Source organism: Arachis hypogaea, chromosome 13, assembly GCF_003086295.3.
Source record: "Arachis hypogaea cultivar Tifrunner chromosome 13, arahy.Tifrunner.gnm2.J5K5, whole genome shotgun sequence".
Taxonomy (NCBI): domain Eukaryota; kingdom Viridiplantae; phylum Streptophyta; class Magnoliopsida; order Fabales; family Fabaceae; genus Arachis; species Arachis hypogaea.
In genome coordinates, this window is record NC_092048.1 from 39,683,659 (window position 1) to 39,705,034 (window position 21,376).

The 21,376-nt window shown below is 35.7% G+C and overlaps 1 protein-coding gene across 2 annotated transcripts; it reads right to left on the reverse strand.

Moving 5' to 3' along the window:
* Nucleotides 1-8,275: 8,275 nt before the first annotated feature.
* On the reverse strand, nt 8,276-15,902 carry LOC112738168 (zinc finger protein BRUTUS). 2 transcript variants are annotated; one of them, XM_025788498.3, is made up of 15 exons: nt 15,258-15,818; nt 15,021-15,126; nt 14,506-14,715; nt 13,457-13,651; nt 13,027-13,337; nt 12,622-12,850; nt 12,135-12,303; nt 10,777-12,015; nt 10,518-10,689; nt 10,183-10,404; nt 9,966-10,103; nt 9,372-9,606; nt 9,192-9,251; nt 8,829-8,900; nt 8,276-8,679 (listed from the first exon to the last, which is right to left on the reverse strand). In XM_025788498.3, exons 3-15 carry the CDS (start codon nt 14,524-14,526, stop codon nt 8,542-8,544), a joined length of 3,201 nt encoding a protein of 1,066 aa, XP_025644283.1. In that variant the 5' UTR covers nt 14,527-14,715; nt 15,021-15,126; nt 15,258-15,818; the 3' UTR covers nt 8,276-8,541. The 2 variants fall into 2 exon arrangements, with proteins under 2 accessions (XP_025644283.1, XP_025644282.1); XM_025788497.3 differs by lacking the exon at nt 15,021-15,126 and having other exon boundaries at nt 15,258-15,902.
* Nucleotides 15,903-21,376: the final 5,474 nt, after the last annotated feature.

Sequence of the window (21,376 nt, forward strand, 5' to 3'; positions counted from 1 at the left end):
AAAGCCCGACTTGTTTGAGAGAGGTCCAACAGCTGAATGGCCGACTAGCGGCTCTCTCCAGATTTTTGGCAGGATCAGCACTAAGATCCCTTCCACTGTTCTCCCTATTGAGAAAGGGACACCAATTTGAATGGACTCCTGAATGCGAGGAGGCGTTCCAAGAGTTCAAAAAGTTTTTGAGCCAACCTCCTATTTTGACCCGACCTGTAGCCGGAAAAGACCTCGTCCTATACCTATCCGTGGTAGACAAGGCCGTCTCAGCAGCCTTGCTAAGAGAAGACGAGGACGGCCAACACCCAATCTATTTCATCAGTAAAGTTCTACAGGGCCCTGAGCTAAGGTATCACAAATTAGAGAAGTTTGCCTACTCCTTAGTGGTAGCCTCTCGAAGGCTACGGCCTTACTTTCAAGCTCACACAATAAGAGTCCGCACGAACCAACCCATGAAGCAAATCCTCCAAAAGACGGATGTTGCAGGAAGAATGGTTCAATGGGCAATAGAGCTCTCCGAGTTTGACTTGAAGTATGAAACTCGGACGGCGATTAAAGCCCAGTGCCTCACCGACTTCATTGCAGAATATGCAGGGGATCAAGAGGATAAACCAACTACATGGGAACTCTATGTAGATGGATCCTCCAATAAAACAGGAAGCGGCGCAGGCATAATATTGGTAGATGAAAGGGGAACCCAGATAGAGGTTTCCCTCAAGTTTGAATTCCCAGCTTCAAATAATCAGGCAGAATATGAAGCCTTGATTGCAGGATTGAAGCTGGCAGAAGAAGTCGGTGCTACGAAGGTAACGATATACAGTGACTCTCAAGTGGTGACCTCCCAAATAAGTGGAGAATATCAGGCAAAAGACCCAAACATGAAGAGATACTTGGAAAAAACTCTGGAGCACCTTGGGCGTTTTGCAGAAACCGAGGTCACGCACATAACTCGAGACCTAAATAGCAGAGCAGACGCCCTATCCAAGTTAGCAAGTACCAAGCCAGGAGGAAATAACAGAAGCCTGATCCAAGAAACCCTCCAGGAACCTTCAGTGGTAAAAGTGGAAGACAAACAAGAAGTCTTTGAAGTGGTCGGATTAAACCTCGGATGGATGAACCCCTTGGTCGAATACCTGAAATTCGACATCCTCCCCAAGGAGGAAAAGGAGGCCAAGAAAATCCGAAGGGAAGCACAACACTATACCTTGGTGAAAAATATTCTCTATCGAAGGGGGATATCAACACCATTGCTAAAATGTGTACCGACCTCAAGAGCCACCGAGGTATTAGAGGAGGTACATAGTGGAATCTGCGGGAACCATCTCGGAGCAAGGTCATTAGCCAGAAAGGTGATCCGAGCTGGATTCTACTGGCCAACCTTGCAGAAAGATGCCACAGACTTTGTGAAAAAGTGCCAACCATGTCAAATGCATGCAAATTTCCACGTGGCCCCCCAGAGGAGCTCATCAGTATCACTTCCCCATGGCCCTTTGCAAAATGGGGAATGGATTTATTAGGTCCTTTTCCCCAGGCGCCAGGACAAGTCAAATACCTGATAGTGGGAATAGATTATTTCACAAAGTGGATAGAAGCAGAACCATTGGCCACCATCACTGCACAAAGAAGTCGGAGATTCCTCTACAAAAATATCATTACAAGGTATGGGATACCTTACTCCATCACTACAGATAATGGAACCCAGTTCACTGACTCCACCTTTAGAAGCCTGGTAGCCAGTATGAAAATCAAACACCAGTTCACCTCGGTGGAACACCCACAAGCCAATGGGCAAGCCGAAGCAGCCAACAAAGTCATACTGGCAGGACTGAAGAAAAGATTACAAGATGCGAAAGGAGCTTGGGCTGAAGAGCTCCAACAAGTACTATGGGCTTACAGAACAACCCCCAATCCGCCACTGGAGAAACACCCTTCCGACTAGTTTATGGCGTAGAAGCCATGATCCCAATAGAAGTCAATGAGCAAAGCCCAAGAGTGATTTTCCACGACGAGATCGGGAATATACAGGGGCACAAAGAGGAGCTCGACTTGCTCCCTGAAATCCGAGAAGAAGCCCAGATAAGAGAAGCAGCGTTGAAGCAAAGGATGACCGCGAGATACAACAAAAAAGTCATTCGAAGGAGTTTCACCCCAGATGACTTGGTCCTAATCAGAAACGATATTGGAGTCAACAAATCGGGGGAAGGAAAGCTCGCTGCCAATTGGAAAGGACCATACAAGATCAACGAGGTCTTAGGAAAAGGCTATTATAGGGTAACCGACTTCGACGGCAACGAGTTACCAAGATCATGGCATGCTTGTAATATGAAAAGGTACTACAGCTAAAAGCGAACCCTACTCCCTGATGTACTCTTTTCCCAATTTCATGATTTTTTCCCAAAATCAAAGGGTTTTTTCTGAAAAGGGTTTTTAACGAGGCATCATAGTAGGGGCTAAGGGAAAATAAATTATCAAAGGCCCTTAGTAGCAATAAGGTACCTCCTCAATTAATAAAGATCTCTTTCATTTTAAATATCTCTTTTAAATTCCCTTTTTTTTCTCTTTTCTACGAAACGCGCCGATTTAAGCTCGACAAAACGTGAAAATCTCATGAACCGACCTAGATGGTCGTCAGGATAAAACGACGAGGTACAAGTCGGCGTAAAGAGGCTATAGAAGTCGATCATGATAAACTCGGGAGCAGTCCGACTCATAAGTCGGAATGCGAAACCGAGTAAAATTAAAATGAATCGCAAAAGTAGCCTAAGTCACGAAAAACTCAATAAAACAAAATTGAGTACTAGGAATAACAAAAAGAGATAGGAAAAACTAAGAAAAAGTTGTAAGGTTGCCTTGAGGATCAAAGAGATTCAAAAAAGCAGGCAAGCCCCAAAGGAAAGGTTTTTTCCAGAAAAGATCAAAGAGTCAAAAGAACCACGAATAGAAAAGCATGCGCGCATAAGGTAACTCAAAACCCTTATCCAAAAAAAGGGCATTTATTTAAACACTAAATTAAACCCTTATTAAAAAGGGTATCGAAAATATGTTTTGTTTACGGCCTTGAAAGGGCAAAAAATTGTTGCAAACATCAACAAATAAATATAAAAGAGTTTAAAAAGAGGGGCCCACAGGCCGGGCCCCAATAGCCAAATCACTTCTTAGCGAGAGGAGTAGAAGGATCACCACCACCAGGACCAGGAGTTGGAGAGAAAGTCGGAGGAGCGGCAGAAGAACTCGGAGCGTCCTTAGAGCGAGGAGAGGACTCTATGATCCTCTGCCCCCGAGTCTTCAAATCAGACTCAGACTCCACCACGGGGACAGGAGGATCCACGATGGCACCATCAATAACAATCTTATCAGGGTCCAAAGGAGAAAGGTCCAAGTCAGGAGCAATAACTCCGACCTGCTCCTTGAAAATCCTCCAAGCCTCATCAGCACCATCCGCAATAGAGTCCTCCAACTCGGTATAGGCCTTCCGAGCATTCAGCAAATCATTCTTTACAGACACAAGATTAGCAAATAAACTGTTGTAGCTGGCTTGCGCTGCTTTCCTCAAATCCACCTCCATGTTGCATTAGGCTTGCAACTTCTTCTCCTTCTCCCGGAGGCTGTCTCTCTCCTCCTTCAGCTTGGCAACTTCCCCCTCCAACTCCCTCTCATGCTCTTGATATATGCGAAGCCTGCCTTCCAGCTCCTTGACCCTCGAGGTCGTCCCTAAAGAGCTGATAGGAGTCTTCTCAAATATATCTAAGAGTTTGCCACAAACCCCCGCCGTCTTGAGACTCTCCTCAACCACAGTGGTGAGGTAGTGCCGAACAGAAACATCATCCATACTCATACGAGCATGAGGATAAATGTTCTTTCGGACGAACGCAAGAGCGTCCGCCTCACCAGAAGCGCCAGACTCTAAGGTCTTGCGCTTCTTCGGCTCTGGTTCAGGAGTAGGTCGGACAGAAGGGGGTGGCAGAGAGGAAGCAGAGGAAGAAATTACAATAGGTTGAGAGGGAGTCCCAACGTTCCGAGGATGAGGAGGAGGAGAGACAACCGCCCTAGCACCACCAGATCTGGCACGAGACTTCGACTTGGCTTCCTGAACCCTCTGGTAAGACTCTTGAGCGTTTTTCTTTGCCATCTCTGCAAAAACAAATTGGTAGCTAAAAGTCAGACAAGTCGGTAAAAGAAATTGCAAGTCGGAAATAAGTGAGAAACGCAAAAAGCTACCTAGTTGTGCCTGGACAAAGGTCGGAGACCCCTGGAGAAACTTTCTTGTGTCCAAGTATGGGGCCCTCCCCCACACTTCTCGGAGGAACCCCACAATGGCTGCTTCTACCTCATTTAGGTCATCCAGACCATATTTCTCGCAGGGGGAGGCCTCCAGCCAATATAAAGGAAATCGGGGAGAAGAATTATCATCCAGGAAAAAGGGGTGGTGACCCTCTACTGCTTGAACTTTGAAAAAATAGCTTTTAAAATCGTGAAAGGATTCGTCAAAAAGGGTAAAAAGCCTCCGACCTTGTATGGCTCGGAAGGACACCCACTGAAGGGCTTGGTCATATGGAAGAGATAGAAGAAAATCCTCAGAGAAGTCGGGAACTCTAAGGCCTGGCTGATAAATTGGTAAATTTTCAAAAAACCCCAAGAGTTGGGGTGAAGCTGGGTGGGAGCAACCCGGCAATGACGTAACACAGACATTTCAAACTCTGAAAATGGAAGAAAAACGCCCAAACGGGTGACCATACTCTCATACATAAAAAAGAAATGAGGGGCCGCCTCATCGGCCCTCCCGAAGCAAACCCGGTCTTCTGGACCCGGGACTACCAACTCATACTTCGGCTCATCCTCTTCAGAAGTACAAATTCTATGGTGAGTACGAAGGTGGGTGATAAACTCGGTATCGACTGAAGGCTCCTCCCCTAGGACCGTGACATCAACCCACTGAGAAAGAACATCTACGGAAGCCATTTTCTTTTCTTAAAAGGGGTGACAAGAAACCTACAAAAAGAAAAGAAAAATCAACACACGGTCTCTAAAGGGAGGGGGTACGGAACTAAAGCCTACAAACCAGTCTACCTACAAAATAAAGGCACGCAAATAAAAAGCATGTTACAGAAGGAGAAAAAAGCTAACCTTTAAGTCTGAAATCAAGACTGGAGGAAGTAAAAGCCTTCGAAACGCAAGAATGCAGCACGAACGAATGCAAGGGAAATTTGAAAGATCGCAGAAACGAAACAACGAAAGAGAGGGAAAGTAGTTATAAGAACGTTAGGGGCATAATGGTAAAATTGGGGCAATCATTAATGAAGATGCACCGTTACCAAGGCCATTAAATCCCTACGCACACCCCTAACGGACACGACGCTTGATTAGACGTAACTGTCAGAACCGAAAGGTCAAGAAAAATCACGTCGGTTCTTAAACCATCACGTCGGTCTTCTTGCAAATCGGCTACGACCCCGAGTTGAATACTCGAACCCAAATCCTAAAAAGAAATTGGGCTCGAGTAGGAGCACTGTTCATACCCTGGCCCAATAATAAAGGTCCAGGATCCAAGCAGAGAAGCCCAACCCAAAGGGTTGGCCCTCCCCCAGTACCAGCCTTCATCCCCAGAAGTCGGTACTGAACACGACCTGCTCCAAAGAAGTCGGATACGAGGATTAGCTGGCAGATAACACTCATTCGAATGAGTAACTGCCCCTAGAAACTCTCTAACCACTTCATAGGGCCATATCTTAACCTCCCTAAGATATGGGAACGGTTATCCACCTAAAAAGGTGGCACTACTTCAGCGGTGGTTATTGGTTCACCACTATAAATACACTGATACCATTCAGGTATCTCTAAGTTCCAATACTCTCTAACCTGCTCACACTCTTGCTAACTTAGGCATCGGAGTGTCTTTGCAGGTACCACCCCCCATTCTTTCTCACGTACAAGTCGGACGGAGGAACACCGAGTACCAGGTCCACTCGAAAGCCACCTCCTTCATACGTTTGGGCCAACCAACGCCATCCAGCCCATTAATCTCCGGTTACCCATCGTAACAATCTTTTTTTTTTCAAAAAAAATCTTTTAAAAAAAATATAAATTACAATTTCTAAAACATGATATTCTTTTATTTTTAATATTTTTACTTTTATTATTAAAAATTTGACAAACACACTAAAAAAAAAAGTCTCAAAATAACGACGTCGAAACAAACACTTAATCATTATTGCTCATTGTGCTTTCAGAACATATACGAGAGTGCGATAAGATAGACCACTGGTGAGAGCGGGGTCAGAGTGTGACCGTGAGGTAGCCGGTGATGTCGGCCGTAGTTATAAGGGGAAGAGTGATGGGGTTTTGTGTCCGGTGCAAAGTAGGGGTGGCAACGGGTGGGTAGGGACGGGTTTTTGTTCTACCCGATAGGGACGGGTTTTTGTTCTACCCGATCTCGTCCAACCGTACAACAATTCGCATAAAATTCGCCCTGCTTCTATCTGCAGGTAGTAAAACGTTAAACTCTAATCCGTCTCTGTGGGTACTCTATCCGTCTCTATAATTATTAAAATCCAATAAATAAAATTAAATTTCAAAATTTATATAACCATTATCACATACATAACATAAATTAAATTAAAAATTTAAATATAAATATATGATACAATATTATTAATCATTTATTAATTATTTTTAATATATTATACATATTATATATTAAAATTATATATATTGGAGCCGATAGGCAAGTAATACTTAAACCTGACCCGTCCCGCCCTTCCTAAGAACCCACCCCGCTAAAAATCCGTCCCGATCAAATAGGGGCAGGGTGGGTTGGGTTCCATGGTGTTGCCATCCCTAGTGCAAAAGAGGGGGATTGTAAGGTTCTGAGCGATGTTCCTTCGGGTTATGCAACTAAATCTCGAGTTCCTTTCCGTGACAAGGTATTAGGCATTTTTTCGCCTCAACCTATGCCCAAAGATCCGTCGTTGCTAGGAGAACGCCTTGCTCAAGTGATAGGTAAGCAAGGAGATAAGGAGCGGACAAATGTGATTTTCTCTAAAAAAGAGTGACCCTTATGGCACCCTACAAAGATGCTACAGTGATCAAGGTTTTGGGTAAGCATCTGAGTTACACTGCCATTATTAGTAGGTTGAAATCAATTTGGAGTAGTGTCTTTCCCAATTCTAGTAGAGTTGGCTTTGGTTGTCTTGCGCGATCATGAAGGGAACTGGGTGGTTGGAAGCGCTGGAATGGTCCCGGAAATAAGTGTGCTTCATTGTGAACTCTGGGCGATATGGTTTGATTTAGTGATGAGTTTGGAACATGGTGCTAATTCCATTGTGTGTGAAACAAACTCGGCTGAAGTTTTTTCTTTGGTGACTTGCTGAAATATTCCGGCACAACATGAAGAGCATGCTCTTCTTGACAAGGTGTTTGACCTGAAGAATTGCAACTGACTCTCTCTTGGCTTCTCTATTATTCACCGTGATCCCAACAAAATTGTAGACACTATGGCTAAATTTGGACCTCAAAGTAATTGTGATCAGAGGACTTGACTTCAACTTCCTGAGACTTAGTTGCACCTATTGCAACGTGATTTAGCTTAGGCTATTCGTTTCTCCTTTTCTTTATTTTTATTTCAGCACCAAAAATAGACATGCCATTTGAATTTATATATTGAAATTGATTTAAAAAATGTGGTGACGCATAGTAGGACATGTAAGCATTGCAAATACGTGGGTGTGCAGGTGAATGCCGCAATGTAGTTTTTATTTTTCAATTAGTCAATTGTGATGAACTTGAGAGTATTTATTTAAGAGGCAATGACACGAATATCTGCTAAATGAAGAATCATTTAGGAGCCAGGTTGATCGGAAGCTAATAAGATTAAGATGCTGAAGCGATGGCTCGTGCTCACACCGAGTTGGAAGTGAAACACACGAGACCAGACACTTTGCCGTTGCCATGGCTCGCTTTAAACTCGTTTTATGAATACAAACACCTCTGGAAAAAAAAAATCCTCAAAATGGAGGCCCTAATGTTCTTGGGATTATGTGGAAATTTCGTAGCAACAACAGTTCTGACTTCTGAGCCACCAACTCAACGATTGAGTGGACCACCCATGGTGCCACCACCTATTTTTGCACACTTCAACTCTCAGTAGAAAGAGAGACAAACAGGATGGGTTAGATCAAATTTTGAAGAAATATTTTTAATATCACAATGCGCGCCTACTAGTCAAGGAAGTTGGATAAGAATTCCTTAGCGTGATTAGAGCGCCGTTAATGATAAAGAGAAACGAGGATGGATGGAATGCAAGAATTTACATTGCAGAATGAACATGATCTGTACACAGCGCTACATGATTAACTAATTAGGTGCTTCTATCTCTACTCTATAGACTCTAGCTTACGACAGCTCATAAAAGGCAAGAGTAAAATCTAAAATGTCTGCAGGGAAGTGACTCAGATTATGTATAAGACCAAACGATAACCAGGTTGGTTCCTGGTTTTAGGGAAAATTTGGTTTGGCTATACAAATATTTACAAACTCGCCGTCAAAATCAGCACACTAAGAGTAAGAGCAGCTGGAATTTGATTCCTCACCCTTAATAACCCGGGTATTGTAAGAGCCACAAAATCCACATTTGTGGTATAACCAATGGAAGCGTGAAGTGCCCTTTTTGTCACAGTCATGGCAGAGTATGTCCTGCATTGCCATTACAAAACTTAGTTAACTTACAATATACTTAAAAATTATTTGCTGGTGAACTTCAATACCACACTGCTTTCTTCCGTAGAATCCACATTAACTTTGGAGAGGAATGAAGTGAAGAGTAACAAGAAAAAAGTGTTCACCTGACACCGGTCCTTATACTCTTCAGGAAGCTCCTCAGTAGCCAATAATGCGTCAAGCATGCCAAAATAAACCTGGGTAGACGGAGAAACAGCTAAGCATGGCTTATCCTTAATAGTTCCAAACCCAATACCCTTCAACGAGTACAACTGAGACCCCCACAAATGGTTGATATGGTAATCAAAATTTGGATTTGTTAATTTAGAAAAGGAAATAATATTAGCATAGATTTGTTATAACTTGGTGATACCTTCCAGGATTTACATTGTTCAAGCTTAGCAAAAATGAGAGTTTAATTTAACTAAATTATGCAGAAAACTTCGATGAATGCAAAAGATATATTAAATTGAAGAAAATCTTCTTACCGCCATATCTCCCAATGACTTGCTGCAGATAGGACATGTGTAGTGACTACAAGTGTATGCCTAACATATTATAACGAAGTATAAGATTGAATCCACAAATCTTTGAGATATTTTATATAATTTCCCCCCTTTTGTTTAGGGAGGGAACTAAAGACTCTATAATAGGCATGTTAAACAGACCTGAAAGCAAGCAGAATGCATATAATGGCCACAAGGCAGAGCTCTAACTGGAGCACTTGACGTGAATAAATCATCACAACAAATTGGGCAATTCATTTCTAAGCCTTTTTCCAGGCACTTATGTGATTGTGATCTTATGCCCAAGCAGCAATTGCATTTCATGCAATGGAAATAATCAATCCCAAGCCCTCGTCCGACACGGCATATGTTGCAAAATGGGCAATGATATACATTCCTGAAAATGAATGATCCAATAAATAAATAACAACTTTAGGTAAATAAGTATAAATATGTTCATTTCTTTGTGATAGTACCGAAATAATTAAATTTATGTTTTTCGAAATATTGATATATCCTCGGATTATCCCTCCCTTTTCAGGAGAAGAGGTGATTTTGTCTCGGGAAATCTGTTCTCTGAAACCTCCACAAGTCAAATTGCTTATCCTGTAACTTTTGCCACTAAAACACTAATAAATTGTAAACTCCAAGCAACAAATTGGCCCATGGCATTTATTCTGATTCCGCACATATGGGAAACAAAATAGAAATTTTAATTCTAAAGATTTTGGATTTAAAGTAAGAACAAAAAATTACCTTTCATCATCAAAAAATTTGCATATGTTGCAATAGTATTTTGCCATTGAAAGTTCGTTACATGAAGGTGTCATGCATTTAGGCCCTATCGGCTGTATATTCAGGCAGCGCATACACATCATTTCTGATGTTGCTTTTCTGCAATAATCAAGCAGATGGTTAGATGTATGTACTACCAGTCTACCATAAAGTAAAAAAAATCCTATCAGAAAATTACCTATCCATTGAGTGATCGCTCACATTGTCATGACAAAATCTGCAAGTAACTAACTTGCCACAACATGCAGCTCGTAGCTTACAATTTCTCTTATAGTGCTCACACCCATACACATGTTTATCAGGGTTCCGAAATGATGGTGACTGCCCTTCTATTTGTTCACCATTAGATGCTACTTCAGTTATGGCTTTCAGTGATTTCTGCTGAGCAGCTATCCAACGACTACAGTACACAAATAGCTAATCAGTGAGTGTATGTTCATGAGGAAAATGCAAGGTGCTATAAATAAAGCTAGGTTTAAATAAAACCAGAGAATTATGCTCATTTATACAGACCTTGTCATCAGATTCTGCACAAGGTATGCCTTTCTCCTTGGATCAAGAGTTGAATCACGATAAACCTTTCGGATCTCTGACTCAAGTTCATTCTGGTTCATCCGGAATATGTCTTTCCAACCAGGCTTGAACATTTGATCATTATGGTCCAAGCTTTCTTGATATTCAGCACCTAAGAATGAACGATACCAATCTATAATATTAATATCTATCATACAATTTCCATAAAACATGGAAGAAACTAAAGCTAAATATAAACCTCTTCGAGAAGTGTTATGATCTGATGATTCTATCTGTGTTATAGGTGCTGGACTATCTTTCCAGCATTCAGTGAGCCATTCATTGAACATAGTGTTTTTAGTTGCCTGCTTCCATGTGTCCATCATTTTGTTCTGTTCATCATGAGTAAGCGCGGAAGTTACCCATGGCAACATTGATTGGAGAACTTCAGCTCCAGTTGTTCCAATTATCCGTCCCACTATCTTGTCCTGTTCTTCTACAGTGAAATGTTTCCCAAATAATGGCCACAGTTCACACTCCTCCCTGAAAAGATGATGATCCAGAGTAACCCTTATGGATTTGCACATTCCTTGAAGCTTAGTCGCGAGTTCATTATACTTTTTAATATTCTCACTACCCTTGGAATCAGATGTTCTAAAATTACTTTCACTTAAGTTCTCTGGCATATGGTTCATCTGCAAGGCTTCGTGAAGCATAGAAAGCTCAGAAAGAACGCAGGAAATATCCTCAAATAATTGTTCTTCCTGCTTATGGTCCAGCATGTATGAATGACTCACATTATGAAGTGCCTCTTTTGACTCCAATGCTGGAAATACTATATCATCTTCTGCATTACTATGAGCTCTATATAAGCCCCATAAAAGACGAAATCTTCCACTAAATTGCCGAAGAACTATCTCATCACCATTACTCAGCTTTCCAGATTCAACATCTAGATACTCCAAGTCTTTTCGTATAGCTTTGTGGAAACTAAATATGGTATCAATTGGTCTTTGTGCAGATCCAACATCAGATGAGCTGCTTTCTGTTTCCCATACAAAAAGACTGGAATTAAGAGATGGGGCAGAAGAGTTGAAAGACAAGGACCGCAAGGACTTGGCTGTAGAAATAGAACTCAGCCCCAAATTGTTACTGTTTACTCCTAAACCTGGCACACAACAAGACCGAGTAGCAAAACATTGTTTTTGGACATTTTCAGTCTCTGGATTTTCAGTGATATCTCCATTGTTGTGGGTTTCTAATAAGTTTCGCTTGAATGACTTTCTGTTCCCATCTGATTTGTCTAATACTAAACAATCTCTTACAGATGATGCGGAAGCACAAGCGCAGGATGGCCAAGCAATGTTTTCTTCAATATCAGAAAGTCTTTGAACAGGACAGCAACCTGACGCACCAGAAGACAAACATAGACCTTCAATACGAGCCTTGCAAGCCCACCCAGAGAAGAGTGTAACTATAGCAGAATCCATTTCTGGAGCTGAAACAGATAGGGATATTGTCAGATATAGAAATTTGTTTTTGGATGAAAAATTATCGGATGAAATTGTGAAATTTCATTTCTTTAAGCAGGCAAATATATTAAAATAGACATATAACCTGCCAACTGCATGTTTCTCAGAAACATCTTTGTTTCTTCTGCAGTTAATGATCCTACCAACCATGGAAGGACGCGCTCAATCAATTTCAGAGGCATCATGCACAAGCTTTGATACAGAAGTTCGCATTGCCTTTTAAAGCTAAAGTGCTTTCTTGCAAGTGGAAGGACCTACAGAATAGATCAATTAAGCGCATTTAATGTTCCTTGAAAAGTAACTTGTGTTGCAACTATCTTGTCAAAATCACAGAATAAAATTTAATTATGCACTATGAAACAAAAACTCAGTGTCACACTTATGATAAAATTCGGTTAATTAACTGATAGATACGAGAATTGGCCATATTTATCAACTTTGAACATATGATACATATCCCACAAACCAAATATATCAATCTTTATGTTGCCGAATAAAATCAAATTTGCTAACTAATTCCAAATTTCCAACAAACACCTCCAAACATTATCACATAAACATTTATGACTCACCTGAACTTCTTCATTATGGAAATGTCTCTCTATGGTTTCCATTATATGATCAGCATGTGAGCATAACTTTGAAAAGAATTCAACTTCTGAATTAGATGTTGCTCCTTCACTTTGAATACCTTCAATCAAACACCGGAAGTCATTAAACTGGCTTTCTTCTTCAGCATGCTCCTGAAAAAATGACAATTCTCCATCTACTGCTGGAAAAATAACTTTGTCCTCAGCAATACTGCATTCCCAGTAATAAATAATCAATATCTCAGACATGGAAGGTTGTCTTTACTATTCATATAACATCAGATTTACAATACTATAAGTTTGCAGAAAAAATACATACAGTACCATGAATCAAGTATGGAAATTTTTAAAAGAAATATAATTGGGTAAGCTACACTAAAGTGATACCTATGAAATATACAAACTTCGGCAATGAACTGCAATCTTTGATTAAAAGAGGATAGATTTGTAAAATCCCCTGAACATTGTATCTTTCTGGTCTCCACTGCTATCTCACTTAGCTCTTTTCTAATTGCATTATGCCAGAGCAATATTTCATCTATAGGATGTGTTCCAATGGCATCAGAGTCATCCAGGGTAGATCCAGAATATTTCCGTTTTCCAGTTGATGGGCTACTACTAGATTGAACTTGAGAATGTTTTACACAACTGTCAACTGTGTTAACACTGCTTCTCCCTTCCATCCACTTGAAAATAACCTTCAATAAGCAAGAATTGTATATATTATAATCACATATCAGCTTCAACCCATAAAGCAACATTAACAAGAAAAGGAATCAGCAATGCATTATACAAAATTTAAAATTTAAAACCACACCTTTTGAAGAAGCTTTTCCTCTGGCACTATCTTGATTAAGCAATTCTGCAAATCCAGTCGTTCATCAGGTGATATGGATCTTGAAAGCCATGGAAGAAATTCTGTCATCATGTTCACGGGAATACTGCAAAGAAACTGCCAAACTAAAGATGCCTGCTCCTCGAGAGAGAACTTCTCAATAAGCAAAGGAAATACCTGATATCACCCAAGAAAAGGGGGAAAATTAAATTCAGACACATCCAAAAGGATTTCTACTTACTCAGTTTTACAAATTCCCCTTGCATTGGAATATACGTGAATTCTTAATTCAATTTCTTCCTGAAATCAACTTTAGCTGTAAGTTTTATAGAAAATACTTCTTACCAGACCAAATGTTAACAGCTTAAAGATTTTTGGATACAAGTAATGTACAAAGTTAATAAGTAAATTTGGCTTTAGTCATATTTACTAATATCACATTAAAGGTTCAATAATTTGAATGTGTTGATGTTAGTCGATGGCACCATATCACTCTGAGCCCCAAACTTAAGGGTACTATCATCCCATTTGGCCAGCTATTTAATACAACAAGCCCTAAACCCCACGCTATGCCCAGAACCAACGCGAGTCCAAACAAGGGATGGGCACAAAAAATTTCCTGTATTGGGTCATTTCTACTGGACAAGTGAAGTAAATAATTTTTAAAACCAAAAATAAAAACACATATATGGCTTTAGTGTCCTAGAATTTATTAAACCTCTCATCATAAGATTAATTTGGCTCTAAGTTGCACCACATTGGCCAATTTGGCATCCTCCCACATTCCAAGATTTAAGAATAGTATTTAAATTCCTTTTAGAATAAGGAGTATCCCTTATTCTCTAATCTCTTTGTAGCCTGTCATTTTCTCATCATTTTAATGAATGTCTTGTTTAATCAAGAAGTAACATTAGTACCTTTAGGATGAAGAATGTCAAAAAGTAAGTCCATTTTGCTATTGCCTTAATCTGGATTTATCTTATAAGGTCCAATTGGAAATTCAAGGTAAGGACTAGTAAACAAACTTATACCTGCTCCTCTTCCTTTGCCATGTGTTGACTAACTGACGTCTGCAAAGCTCCTGTGCAGGATGCTAACTCTCTAGCAAAACTTTCATCGTTGTGGGTGGAAGAATTTAGCAGCTCAAATAGATGATCAAAAAGATTGTTTTCACCTTTGTGTTCAAGAGAATATGTCTTTGCAACATTCTTCACACGTATATCAAGGGCTGGAAAAATCACCTATATTCCAGAATAATATATTTCACTCAGAATGTTCAAAAGCTTTAACCATAGCCGAACAGGATTGATGCAGACAAATTAACAGAATAATCTTTGCCAAAAGTATGAAGGTGTCAAGTAAAGCAATAACAGAAGATTAAGAAATTGCTAAACAACACCGGTTTCTTTTTCCTCCTACTAAGTCTTTCCAAGAGCAATAATAGAAGATTAAGGAGAAACACGGCAACAAATCAAGCGATTTCGGACATGAAAAACTAGAAAGGCGCTCCTCCTGTTATCATAAATATTGAAGCTAGTTATCATACCAGTAGAAATGAGCTTTCGTTGAGCTAGACCAAAGTTTGACCTAAATATATGAAGAGGAAATGGCAGAGAGACAGAGAACACACAAACAAGAGCACCATTTGGATTCTGTATCGAAAAATGTAATCAGCTATAAAACTTAATTTTCTACACCATTTCTATCTGCAAGGGAAATTCAAAGACACAGTCCAAAAACGAAAAAACTCCAAAAAAAAACAAAGCGGAGGCAAGATTTGCACCTCGTCTTCGGCATTGGAGTGGTGCCTGTACATGGAGCTGAGGAAATGGTAGCGCTGGGAGAGAGGCTGGATATCGGAGGAGTTGCCGGTGGCGAATGCCATGGCGAGACGGTGCAGCGCGTCTAGCTCGTTCCGAATCGCCTTGTGGAAGAACAAGAAAATCAAAATGGGCGAGTCTACCAGCTTAGAGCACTTGACGCTGCCACTGAGCGCCGTCGAGGAGGAAGTGGAGGACGAATCAACCTTGTCGATGGAATTGGAGAGCACCGCCAGTCCTCCGCCTCCATCCAAGTGCTTCAGCCCCGCCGAAAACGGCGTCGTCATGTGTTATTTTCCCTTTCGTTATTCCTTTGAGAATTCTGTTCTGTTGGAGCTTATTTATTTTGCGGGGAAGATTGGCGTGCAGTGTGTGTGACACATGAAAGGGAAGGGAACGCGAGAGAGAAAGAGGGTGTTTATGGAGGGAGAGGTTGTTAGTTTGTTGTGGTTGTGTCTTGTGTGTGAAACTAAAAATGTAAATGATGGTGGGAGCGACCAGGAGAAGGCGGGGTTCATGCCGATAAGGGGAGGAGTGTCTGGCTGTCTGTGATATACCACTGCCACTGCGACCGAGAGGCCAACCCAATGTTCGTGGGTCCCACGCCACGTCACATCCATTTGCCACGCTGGACATTTCATCACCTCCCTCGTATTTTATATTTATTATTAATTAAAAAATTCTCAATTAATTCCTACTTTCATCTGTGCACTTAAGAAATTAATTTACGTCGTAATATTAATATGCTAACAAAAAATGTCAGAGAATTATCCATTAGTTAATAATATTTAAAAATGTGATTTAAAAATATATTATTAAATTAATAATTAAAAATAATAAATTATATCAGTTTTTTAAATATTTTTTTATATTAGAATTTACATGATAATTGTTTATTGGTTTAAAAGTTAAAACTCAAACTTATAAATTTTTTTGAATAATATTTATAATAAAATTAGGCGTCCAAGCGTATATGAAATTTTCAATTAAATTATTACTTGCTCTTTTTTTTTTTGTATGTATGTAGTAGTTTCTGGTTTTTTCTTTTGTTGCTGCCTTTTTTTTTTCTCTTTTTTTTCGTTCATTTTTATTATCGGTGCTATCTTTTTTCTTGTGTTTTTTTCTCAATGTTATTGTCATTATTTTGTTGCTCTTGCAACTCTTCTTGTTATTGTAATTTTTTTCCTCCTCGTTCTCCTTTATTATTATCATTATCATCTTTATTTTCTATTTTTCTTATAAATATTTAAAATTTTAGAATACAAAAATTTTAATGCACATTACATAAATTTCGGTACACAATATAAAAATTTTAATATACAATACAAAATTTTTTAAAAGACTACATGTTCAAAATATTTACACTCAACTAATAAAATACACATATCACATCAATTTTGGTGTATAATATAAGAATTTTGGTGGATAGCACAGAAATTTTGATATGTAACACAAAAAATTTTGAAAAATCACATAACCAGAATATTAATTTACCTAACTAACAAAATACATTTATAGCAAAAATTTATGTACTATATATAAAAATTTTGATATTATATATAAATATTTATGTATTATGTACGAAAATTTTTATACTATATATATCAATAAATTTATATTATATATAAAAATTTTTATGTTAGGGGTAACCACCAAAAATATCCCTAAATTATTTGAACGCGGACAAAAATACACTCGAATTTTACTATCGACAAAAATATCTATAAATAATTTAAAAACACAACAAAAATATCTAACAGTAAATATATATTTTCAAAAAATACCTTAGAGATTGAATTTTGATGTAATTTTTTGCAAAAATAATTATAAAAATAAGATATTATTATACTTAAAATTTGGTAATTTTTCGTTTAGTATATATTTTCTTATAATTTTTTTATATTTTTAAAAAATCATAAAACAATGTATACTTAACAAAAAATCACCATTAAGAATAATAATATCTCATTTTTCTAATCATACTTACAAAAAGTCGCATCAAAATTCATTCTCTAATGTATTTTTTGAGAAATACTTATTTAATGTTAGTTTTTTTTTTTTTTTTGCAAGATTATCTAACATTAAATATGTATTTCTCAAAAAATACATTAGAGATTGAATTTTGATATAATTTTTTGTAAGTATGATTAAAAAATAAAATATTATTATCCTTAAAATTTGGTAATTTTTCATTAAGTATATATATTTTTTTGTAATTTTTTTGTTAACAACTAATAATACTTTTAAAAAATCACAAAAAATATATACTTAAAAAAAATACCAAATTTTAAAAATAATAATATCTCATTTTTTTAATTATGTTTGCAAAAAATTACATCAAAATTCAATTTTTAAGGCATTTTTTAAAAATATATATTTACTATTGGATATTTTTATCGTATTTTTAAATTATTTAAAAAAAATTGTGTTAATAATAAAATTCAAATGTATTTTTATCAATGTTTGAATAATTTAAAAATATTTTTGGTTGTTAACCCTTTATGTTATATTAATAAATTTTTATTGTCTCTAACAAAAAATTTTATGATACAGAAAGAACAGAAAGAAAAATGTATATCAACTTAATATATGTGCACAAAATTTTTTTAAAATTTATATCAACTTAATTAAATTTAATCATAAAAATACTTGTAAACGTAGTATCACCTTAATATTTACGCCAGCGAGAATGGTGACCATACACACAGTGCTAGTGGCGAAGTCTATAACGAAACGTAACCTTATAAGAAGAGAAAAATAAAAGGCTAGGGTTTGAAAGGTTCTTTGAAGAGCTGAATGATGATAGACTTTAGGAATGTTTCTTTCATGGTCAAAAACATGAGGTTTGAAATGATGATAAATGCTAGAAGACAAATGAAGATGTATGAAATAAAGTAAAGTACATTTCAATAAAAATGAAATATCACTTCCAAATTATATTCGATTAAGGAAATGGATATATCGAAAATCTCATAAGTTTGGTTTCTTAATTACGTTATATTTAAAAAAAAACTATTTAAAAGAGAATAAAAATAATTTAAATTAATTTAAAATAATTTATTGTGTATTTATTTATTATTGTTTAAATAGATATATAATATTAAATATAATAAAAATATATAATTATAAATAATACATATATAAAATTATAAATATTAAATTAAATAAAATAATTTTAAATTATTATTTTCCTAACCTTCCTGTGTTTTTAACCAAATTGAGGTGTAACCTAAGTAAGTATATAATTGTGTAAGCTAAGCTTTTAGATGACTTCCAGCAGAAAAAAAGATCATCATATTCCTGGGGTTGTGTATATATATATTCTGAAATGTATCCTATATTGTTGGCTTGACATTCTTAGTATCCGAATCGTTTCAATCTTGGTGGGATCTTGCATTCATGGTACGGACTGTGGAAAACACATTTGTTAGGCTTTAGAATCCACAGAGAAGGGGAAAAAAACTTTTGTTTTTAAAAAAAAATTATTAGAGAACTATCAAAATTTATTATTTTTTATTATCAATTAGTCATTAATAATGTTTAAAAATATAAAAATAAAATATGTCGTTGAACTAGATTAAGGATTTGGATTGACTTTAAAAAAATATGTTTTTTTTAAAAAATCTTTTTTTAACCAATAAAAATTATTTCACATTTAGATAAGTCTTTTAAAAAGAGTTTTTAAGTATTAAAAACGTTTTTTAGTTTTGTTTTTTTTTAAAGCAAAGTATTACTAACTTTAGAAAAAAGTAAATAATTTATATTTATTTTAATAAAAAATTTTTTAAAAGACGTATCTAAATAAATTTTAAATTATATAAAATATTTTATTTAAAAAAATTACATTTTTTACTAAAAAAAATCAGTCCAAGTTAATACTAAAAAATTAAATTAATAATTAATTAATAACAAAAAATAATAAATTCTAATACACTTAACATTTTTTATAGGGCTTAGTTTAATTTAATAGCACATAACTTAAAATAGCTCTATAAAGAATATTACTTTTGGATACAATTGATCAAGAAATGATCCCACGAAGACATGGTTAATAATTAACCTATGTGTTTGTTGGTGGGAAGTCAGGATCAGGTTGTTAGTTTTAGGGGAAAACAGCAGCATAAATACAAAGAAATAAAGGGCACAAGGAGACACGAGAAAAAAGTGTGGCTTATATAGGTTGGCATTTGAAAGAGGCATGTCAACCCTCTCTTCCCTTTGGATAACACATGCCTCCTTAAATAACTCCTTAATTAATTTCTACTTTCATAACTGCCACATGTTACGAAGAGAATTAGAGAAAAGTAGTACTTTGTTAACAAAATAGAGATGAAAAAAAAAAAAAAAGAGAAATTCCTTGGTGTTTTTTAGAGCAAAATTAGTAATTTGTTCTATTCTTTTCGATATTTGTCATAGTATAATAAGTTTTTATATTATTTTAAATAAACAAAATTTTTAAAATTTAAAAAGTAAGTAACTATAGTAAATAATATAAAGACAAATTATTATTCTTAAGTGTAATCAATGAAAACAGAGCAAATAATTAATTTTGCTCTCAAAATATCCTAAGAATTTTTGAAAAACAAAGTATTTCTTTCTACTTTTATTCTATCAACAAATTTATCTGAAATTTCTATATATCTTTTTCAAATAAAATTAACTAGTATTTTTTAAATAAAAAAATTATATGTAATTCAGTATCATAGTTAATTAGTATATTTTTTTATACGAATTTAAAATTTTTATTTTATTTTAAATAACAAATCGGATCCTTCAATTTTCATAGTGCATAAATTAGAAGGTTCGATTTGTGGTGAAATGATTTTTTTTTCTCTTTTAAATAAATCGAAGAGTCCGATTTGTATGTTTAAAATTTTTTCAACACTAAAATATAAATTTGACTTTCAAATTTGTAAATTTTTTTAAAAAAATTGCATCAAAAAAATAAAAATAAAAAACTACAAATCTGACTTTTAAATTTATGACATCTACACAAAAAAAATGCATTAACATTTTACATTATTTAAAAACACCACCAAAATTTTAATAATAAAAATAAGGAAAAATATAGGGTACCAACATATTATCTATTAATTTATTGTCAATAATAATTAATTATTATATTTTAAACATATATATATAAAGAGACACATCCAAAAAATATATTTATAAAGACACTTTCATTAAACATCATCATAAAAAAGACATTTTTATTAGACACATTTACAAAAACACTTCTATTAAATACAGTTATAAATAAGAGTTGGCAGAAGTGGACAGAATACTGTAACCTAGCGAGATTGTAAAAATAAAAAGCGCCTTTAGGAGGGTAACATGATTTATATTTCAGCGATAGTAACTACTAAGGGTGTGTTTGGAAAACTCGTTGGAAGAGAAGAAGCACGTTTAGACTACCAAAACTAACGTTTACAAGAAGCAACTATTTTTAGCTTCTGCGTTTTCCTAACGAGCTTTTAGCCATGGATATTAACCATTTATTTATCTTTTACCAACTTTATCCTTCATATATGTTATTATATTATTTATAAAATTCTTATTATTTCTATTTATATGAGCTCTATTTTTTTATTATTTATTATTTTTATTTTTTTTAATTATTTGTTTGATATTATACACTTTTATAATTGTGATTTTTGTGTATTATGTTTGTTATTATCTTTTTATAATATGATTTATTGATTCTATTAGGTAAAGTAAATTAAAAAAAAATTAACTATAAATAATAATAATAATAATAATAATAGTAAAAAATTATAGCATACTAAAAAAGAGTACTAAAAATACTAAAAATATACTATATAAAAAGATCATAAAAAATTTTCAGATTTGTTTCGATTACTATAAAGTAAATATTTAATTTTTTATTATTTTTAGTACTCTCTTTTATAATGGTAATTCTCATATACTATGTTTTAGTGTAATTTTTTATAACATAGATTATGATTCTATTAAAAAAATAAATTAAATAAAAAAATTAATCATAGATAATAATAAAATCATAAATGTTGAATTCCAAATTAATATTAAGAATAAGATTATTGAGAGTATTGAAATAAGAGTA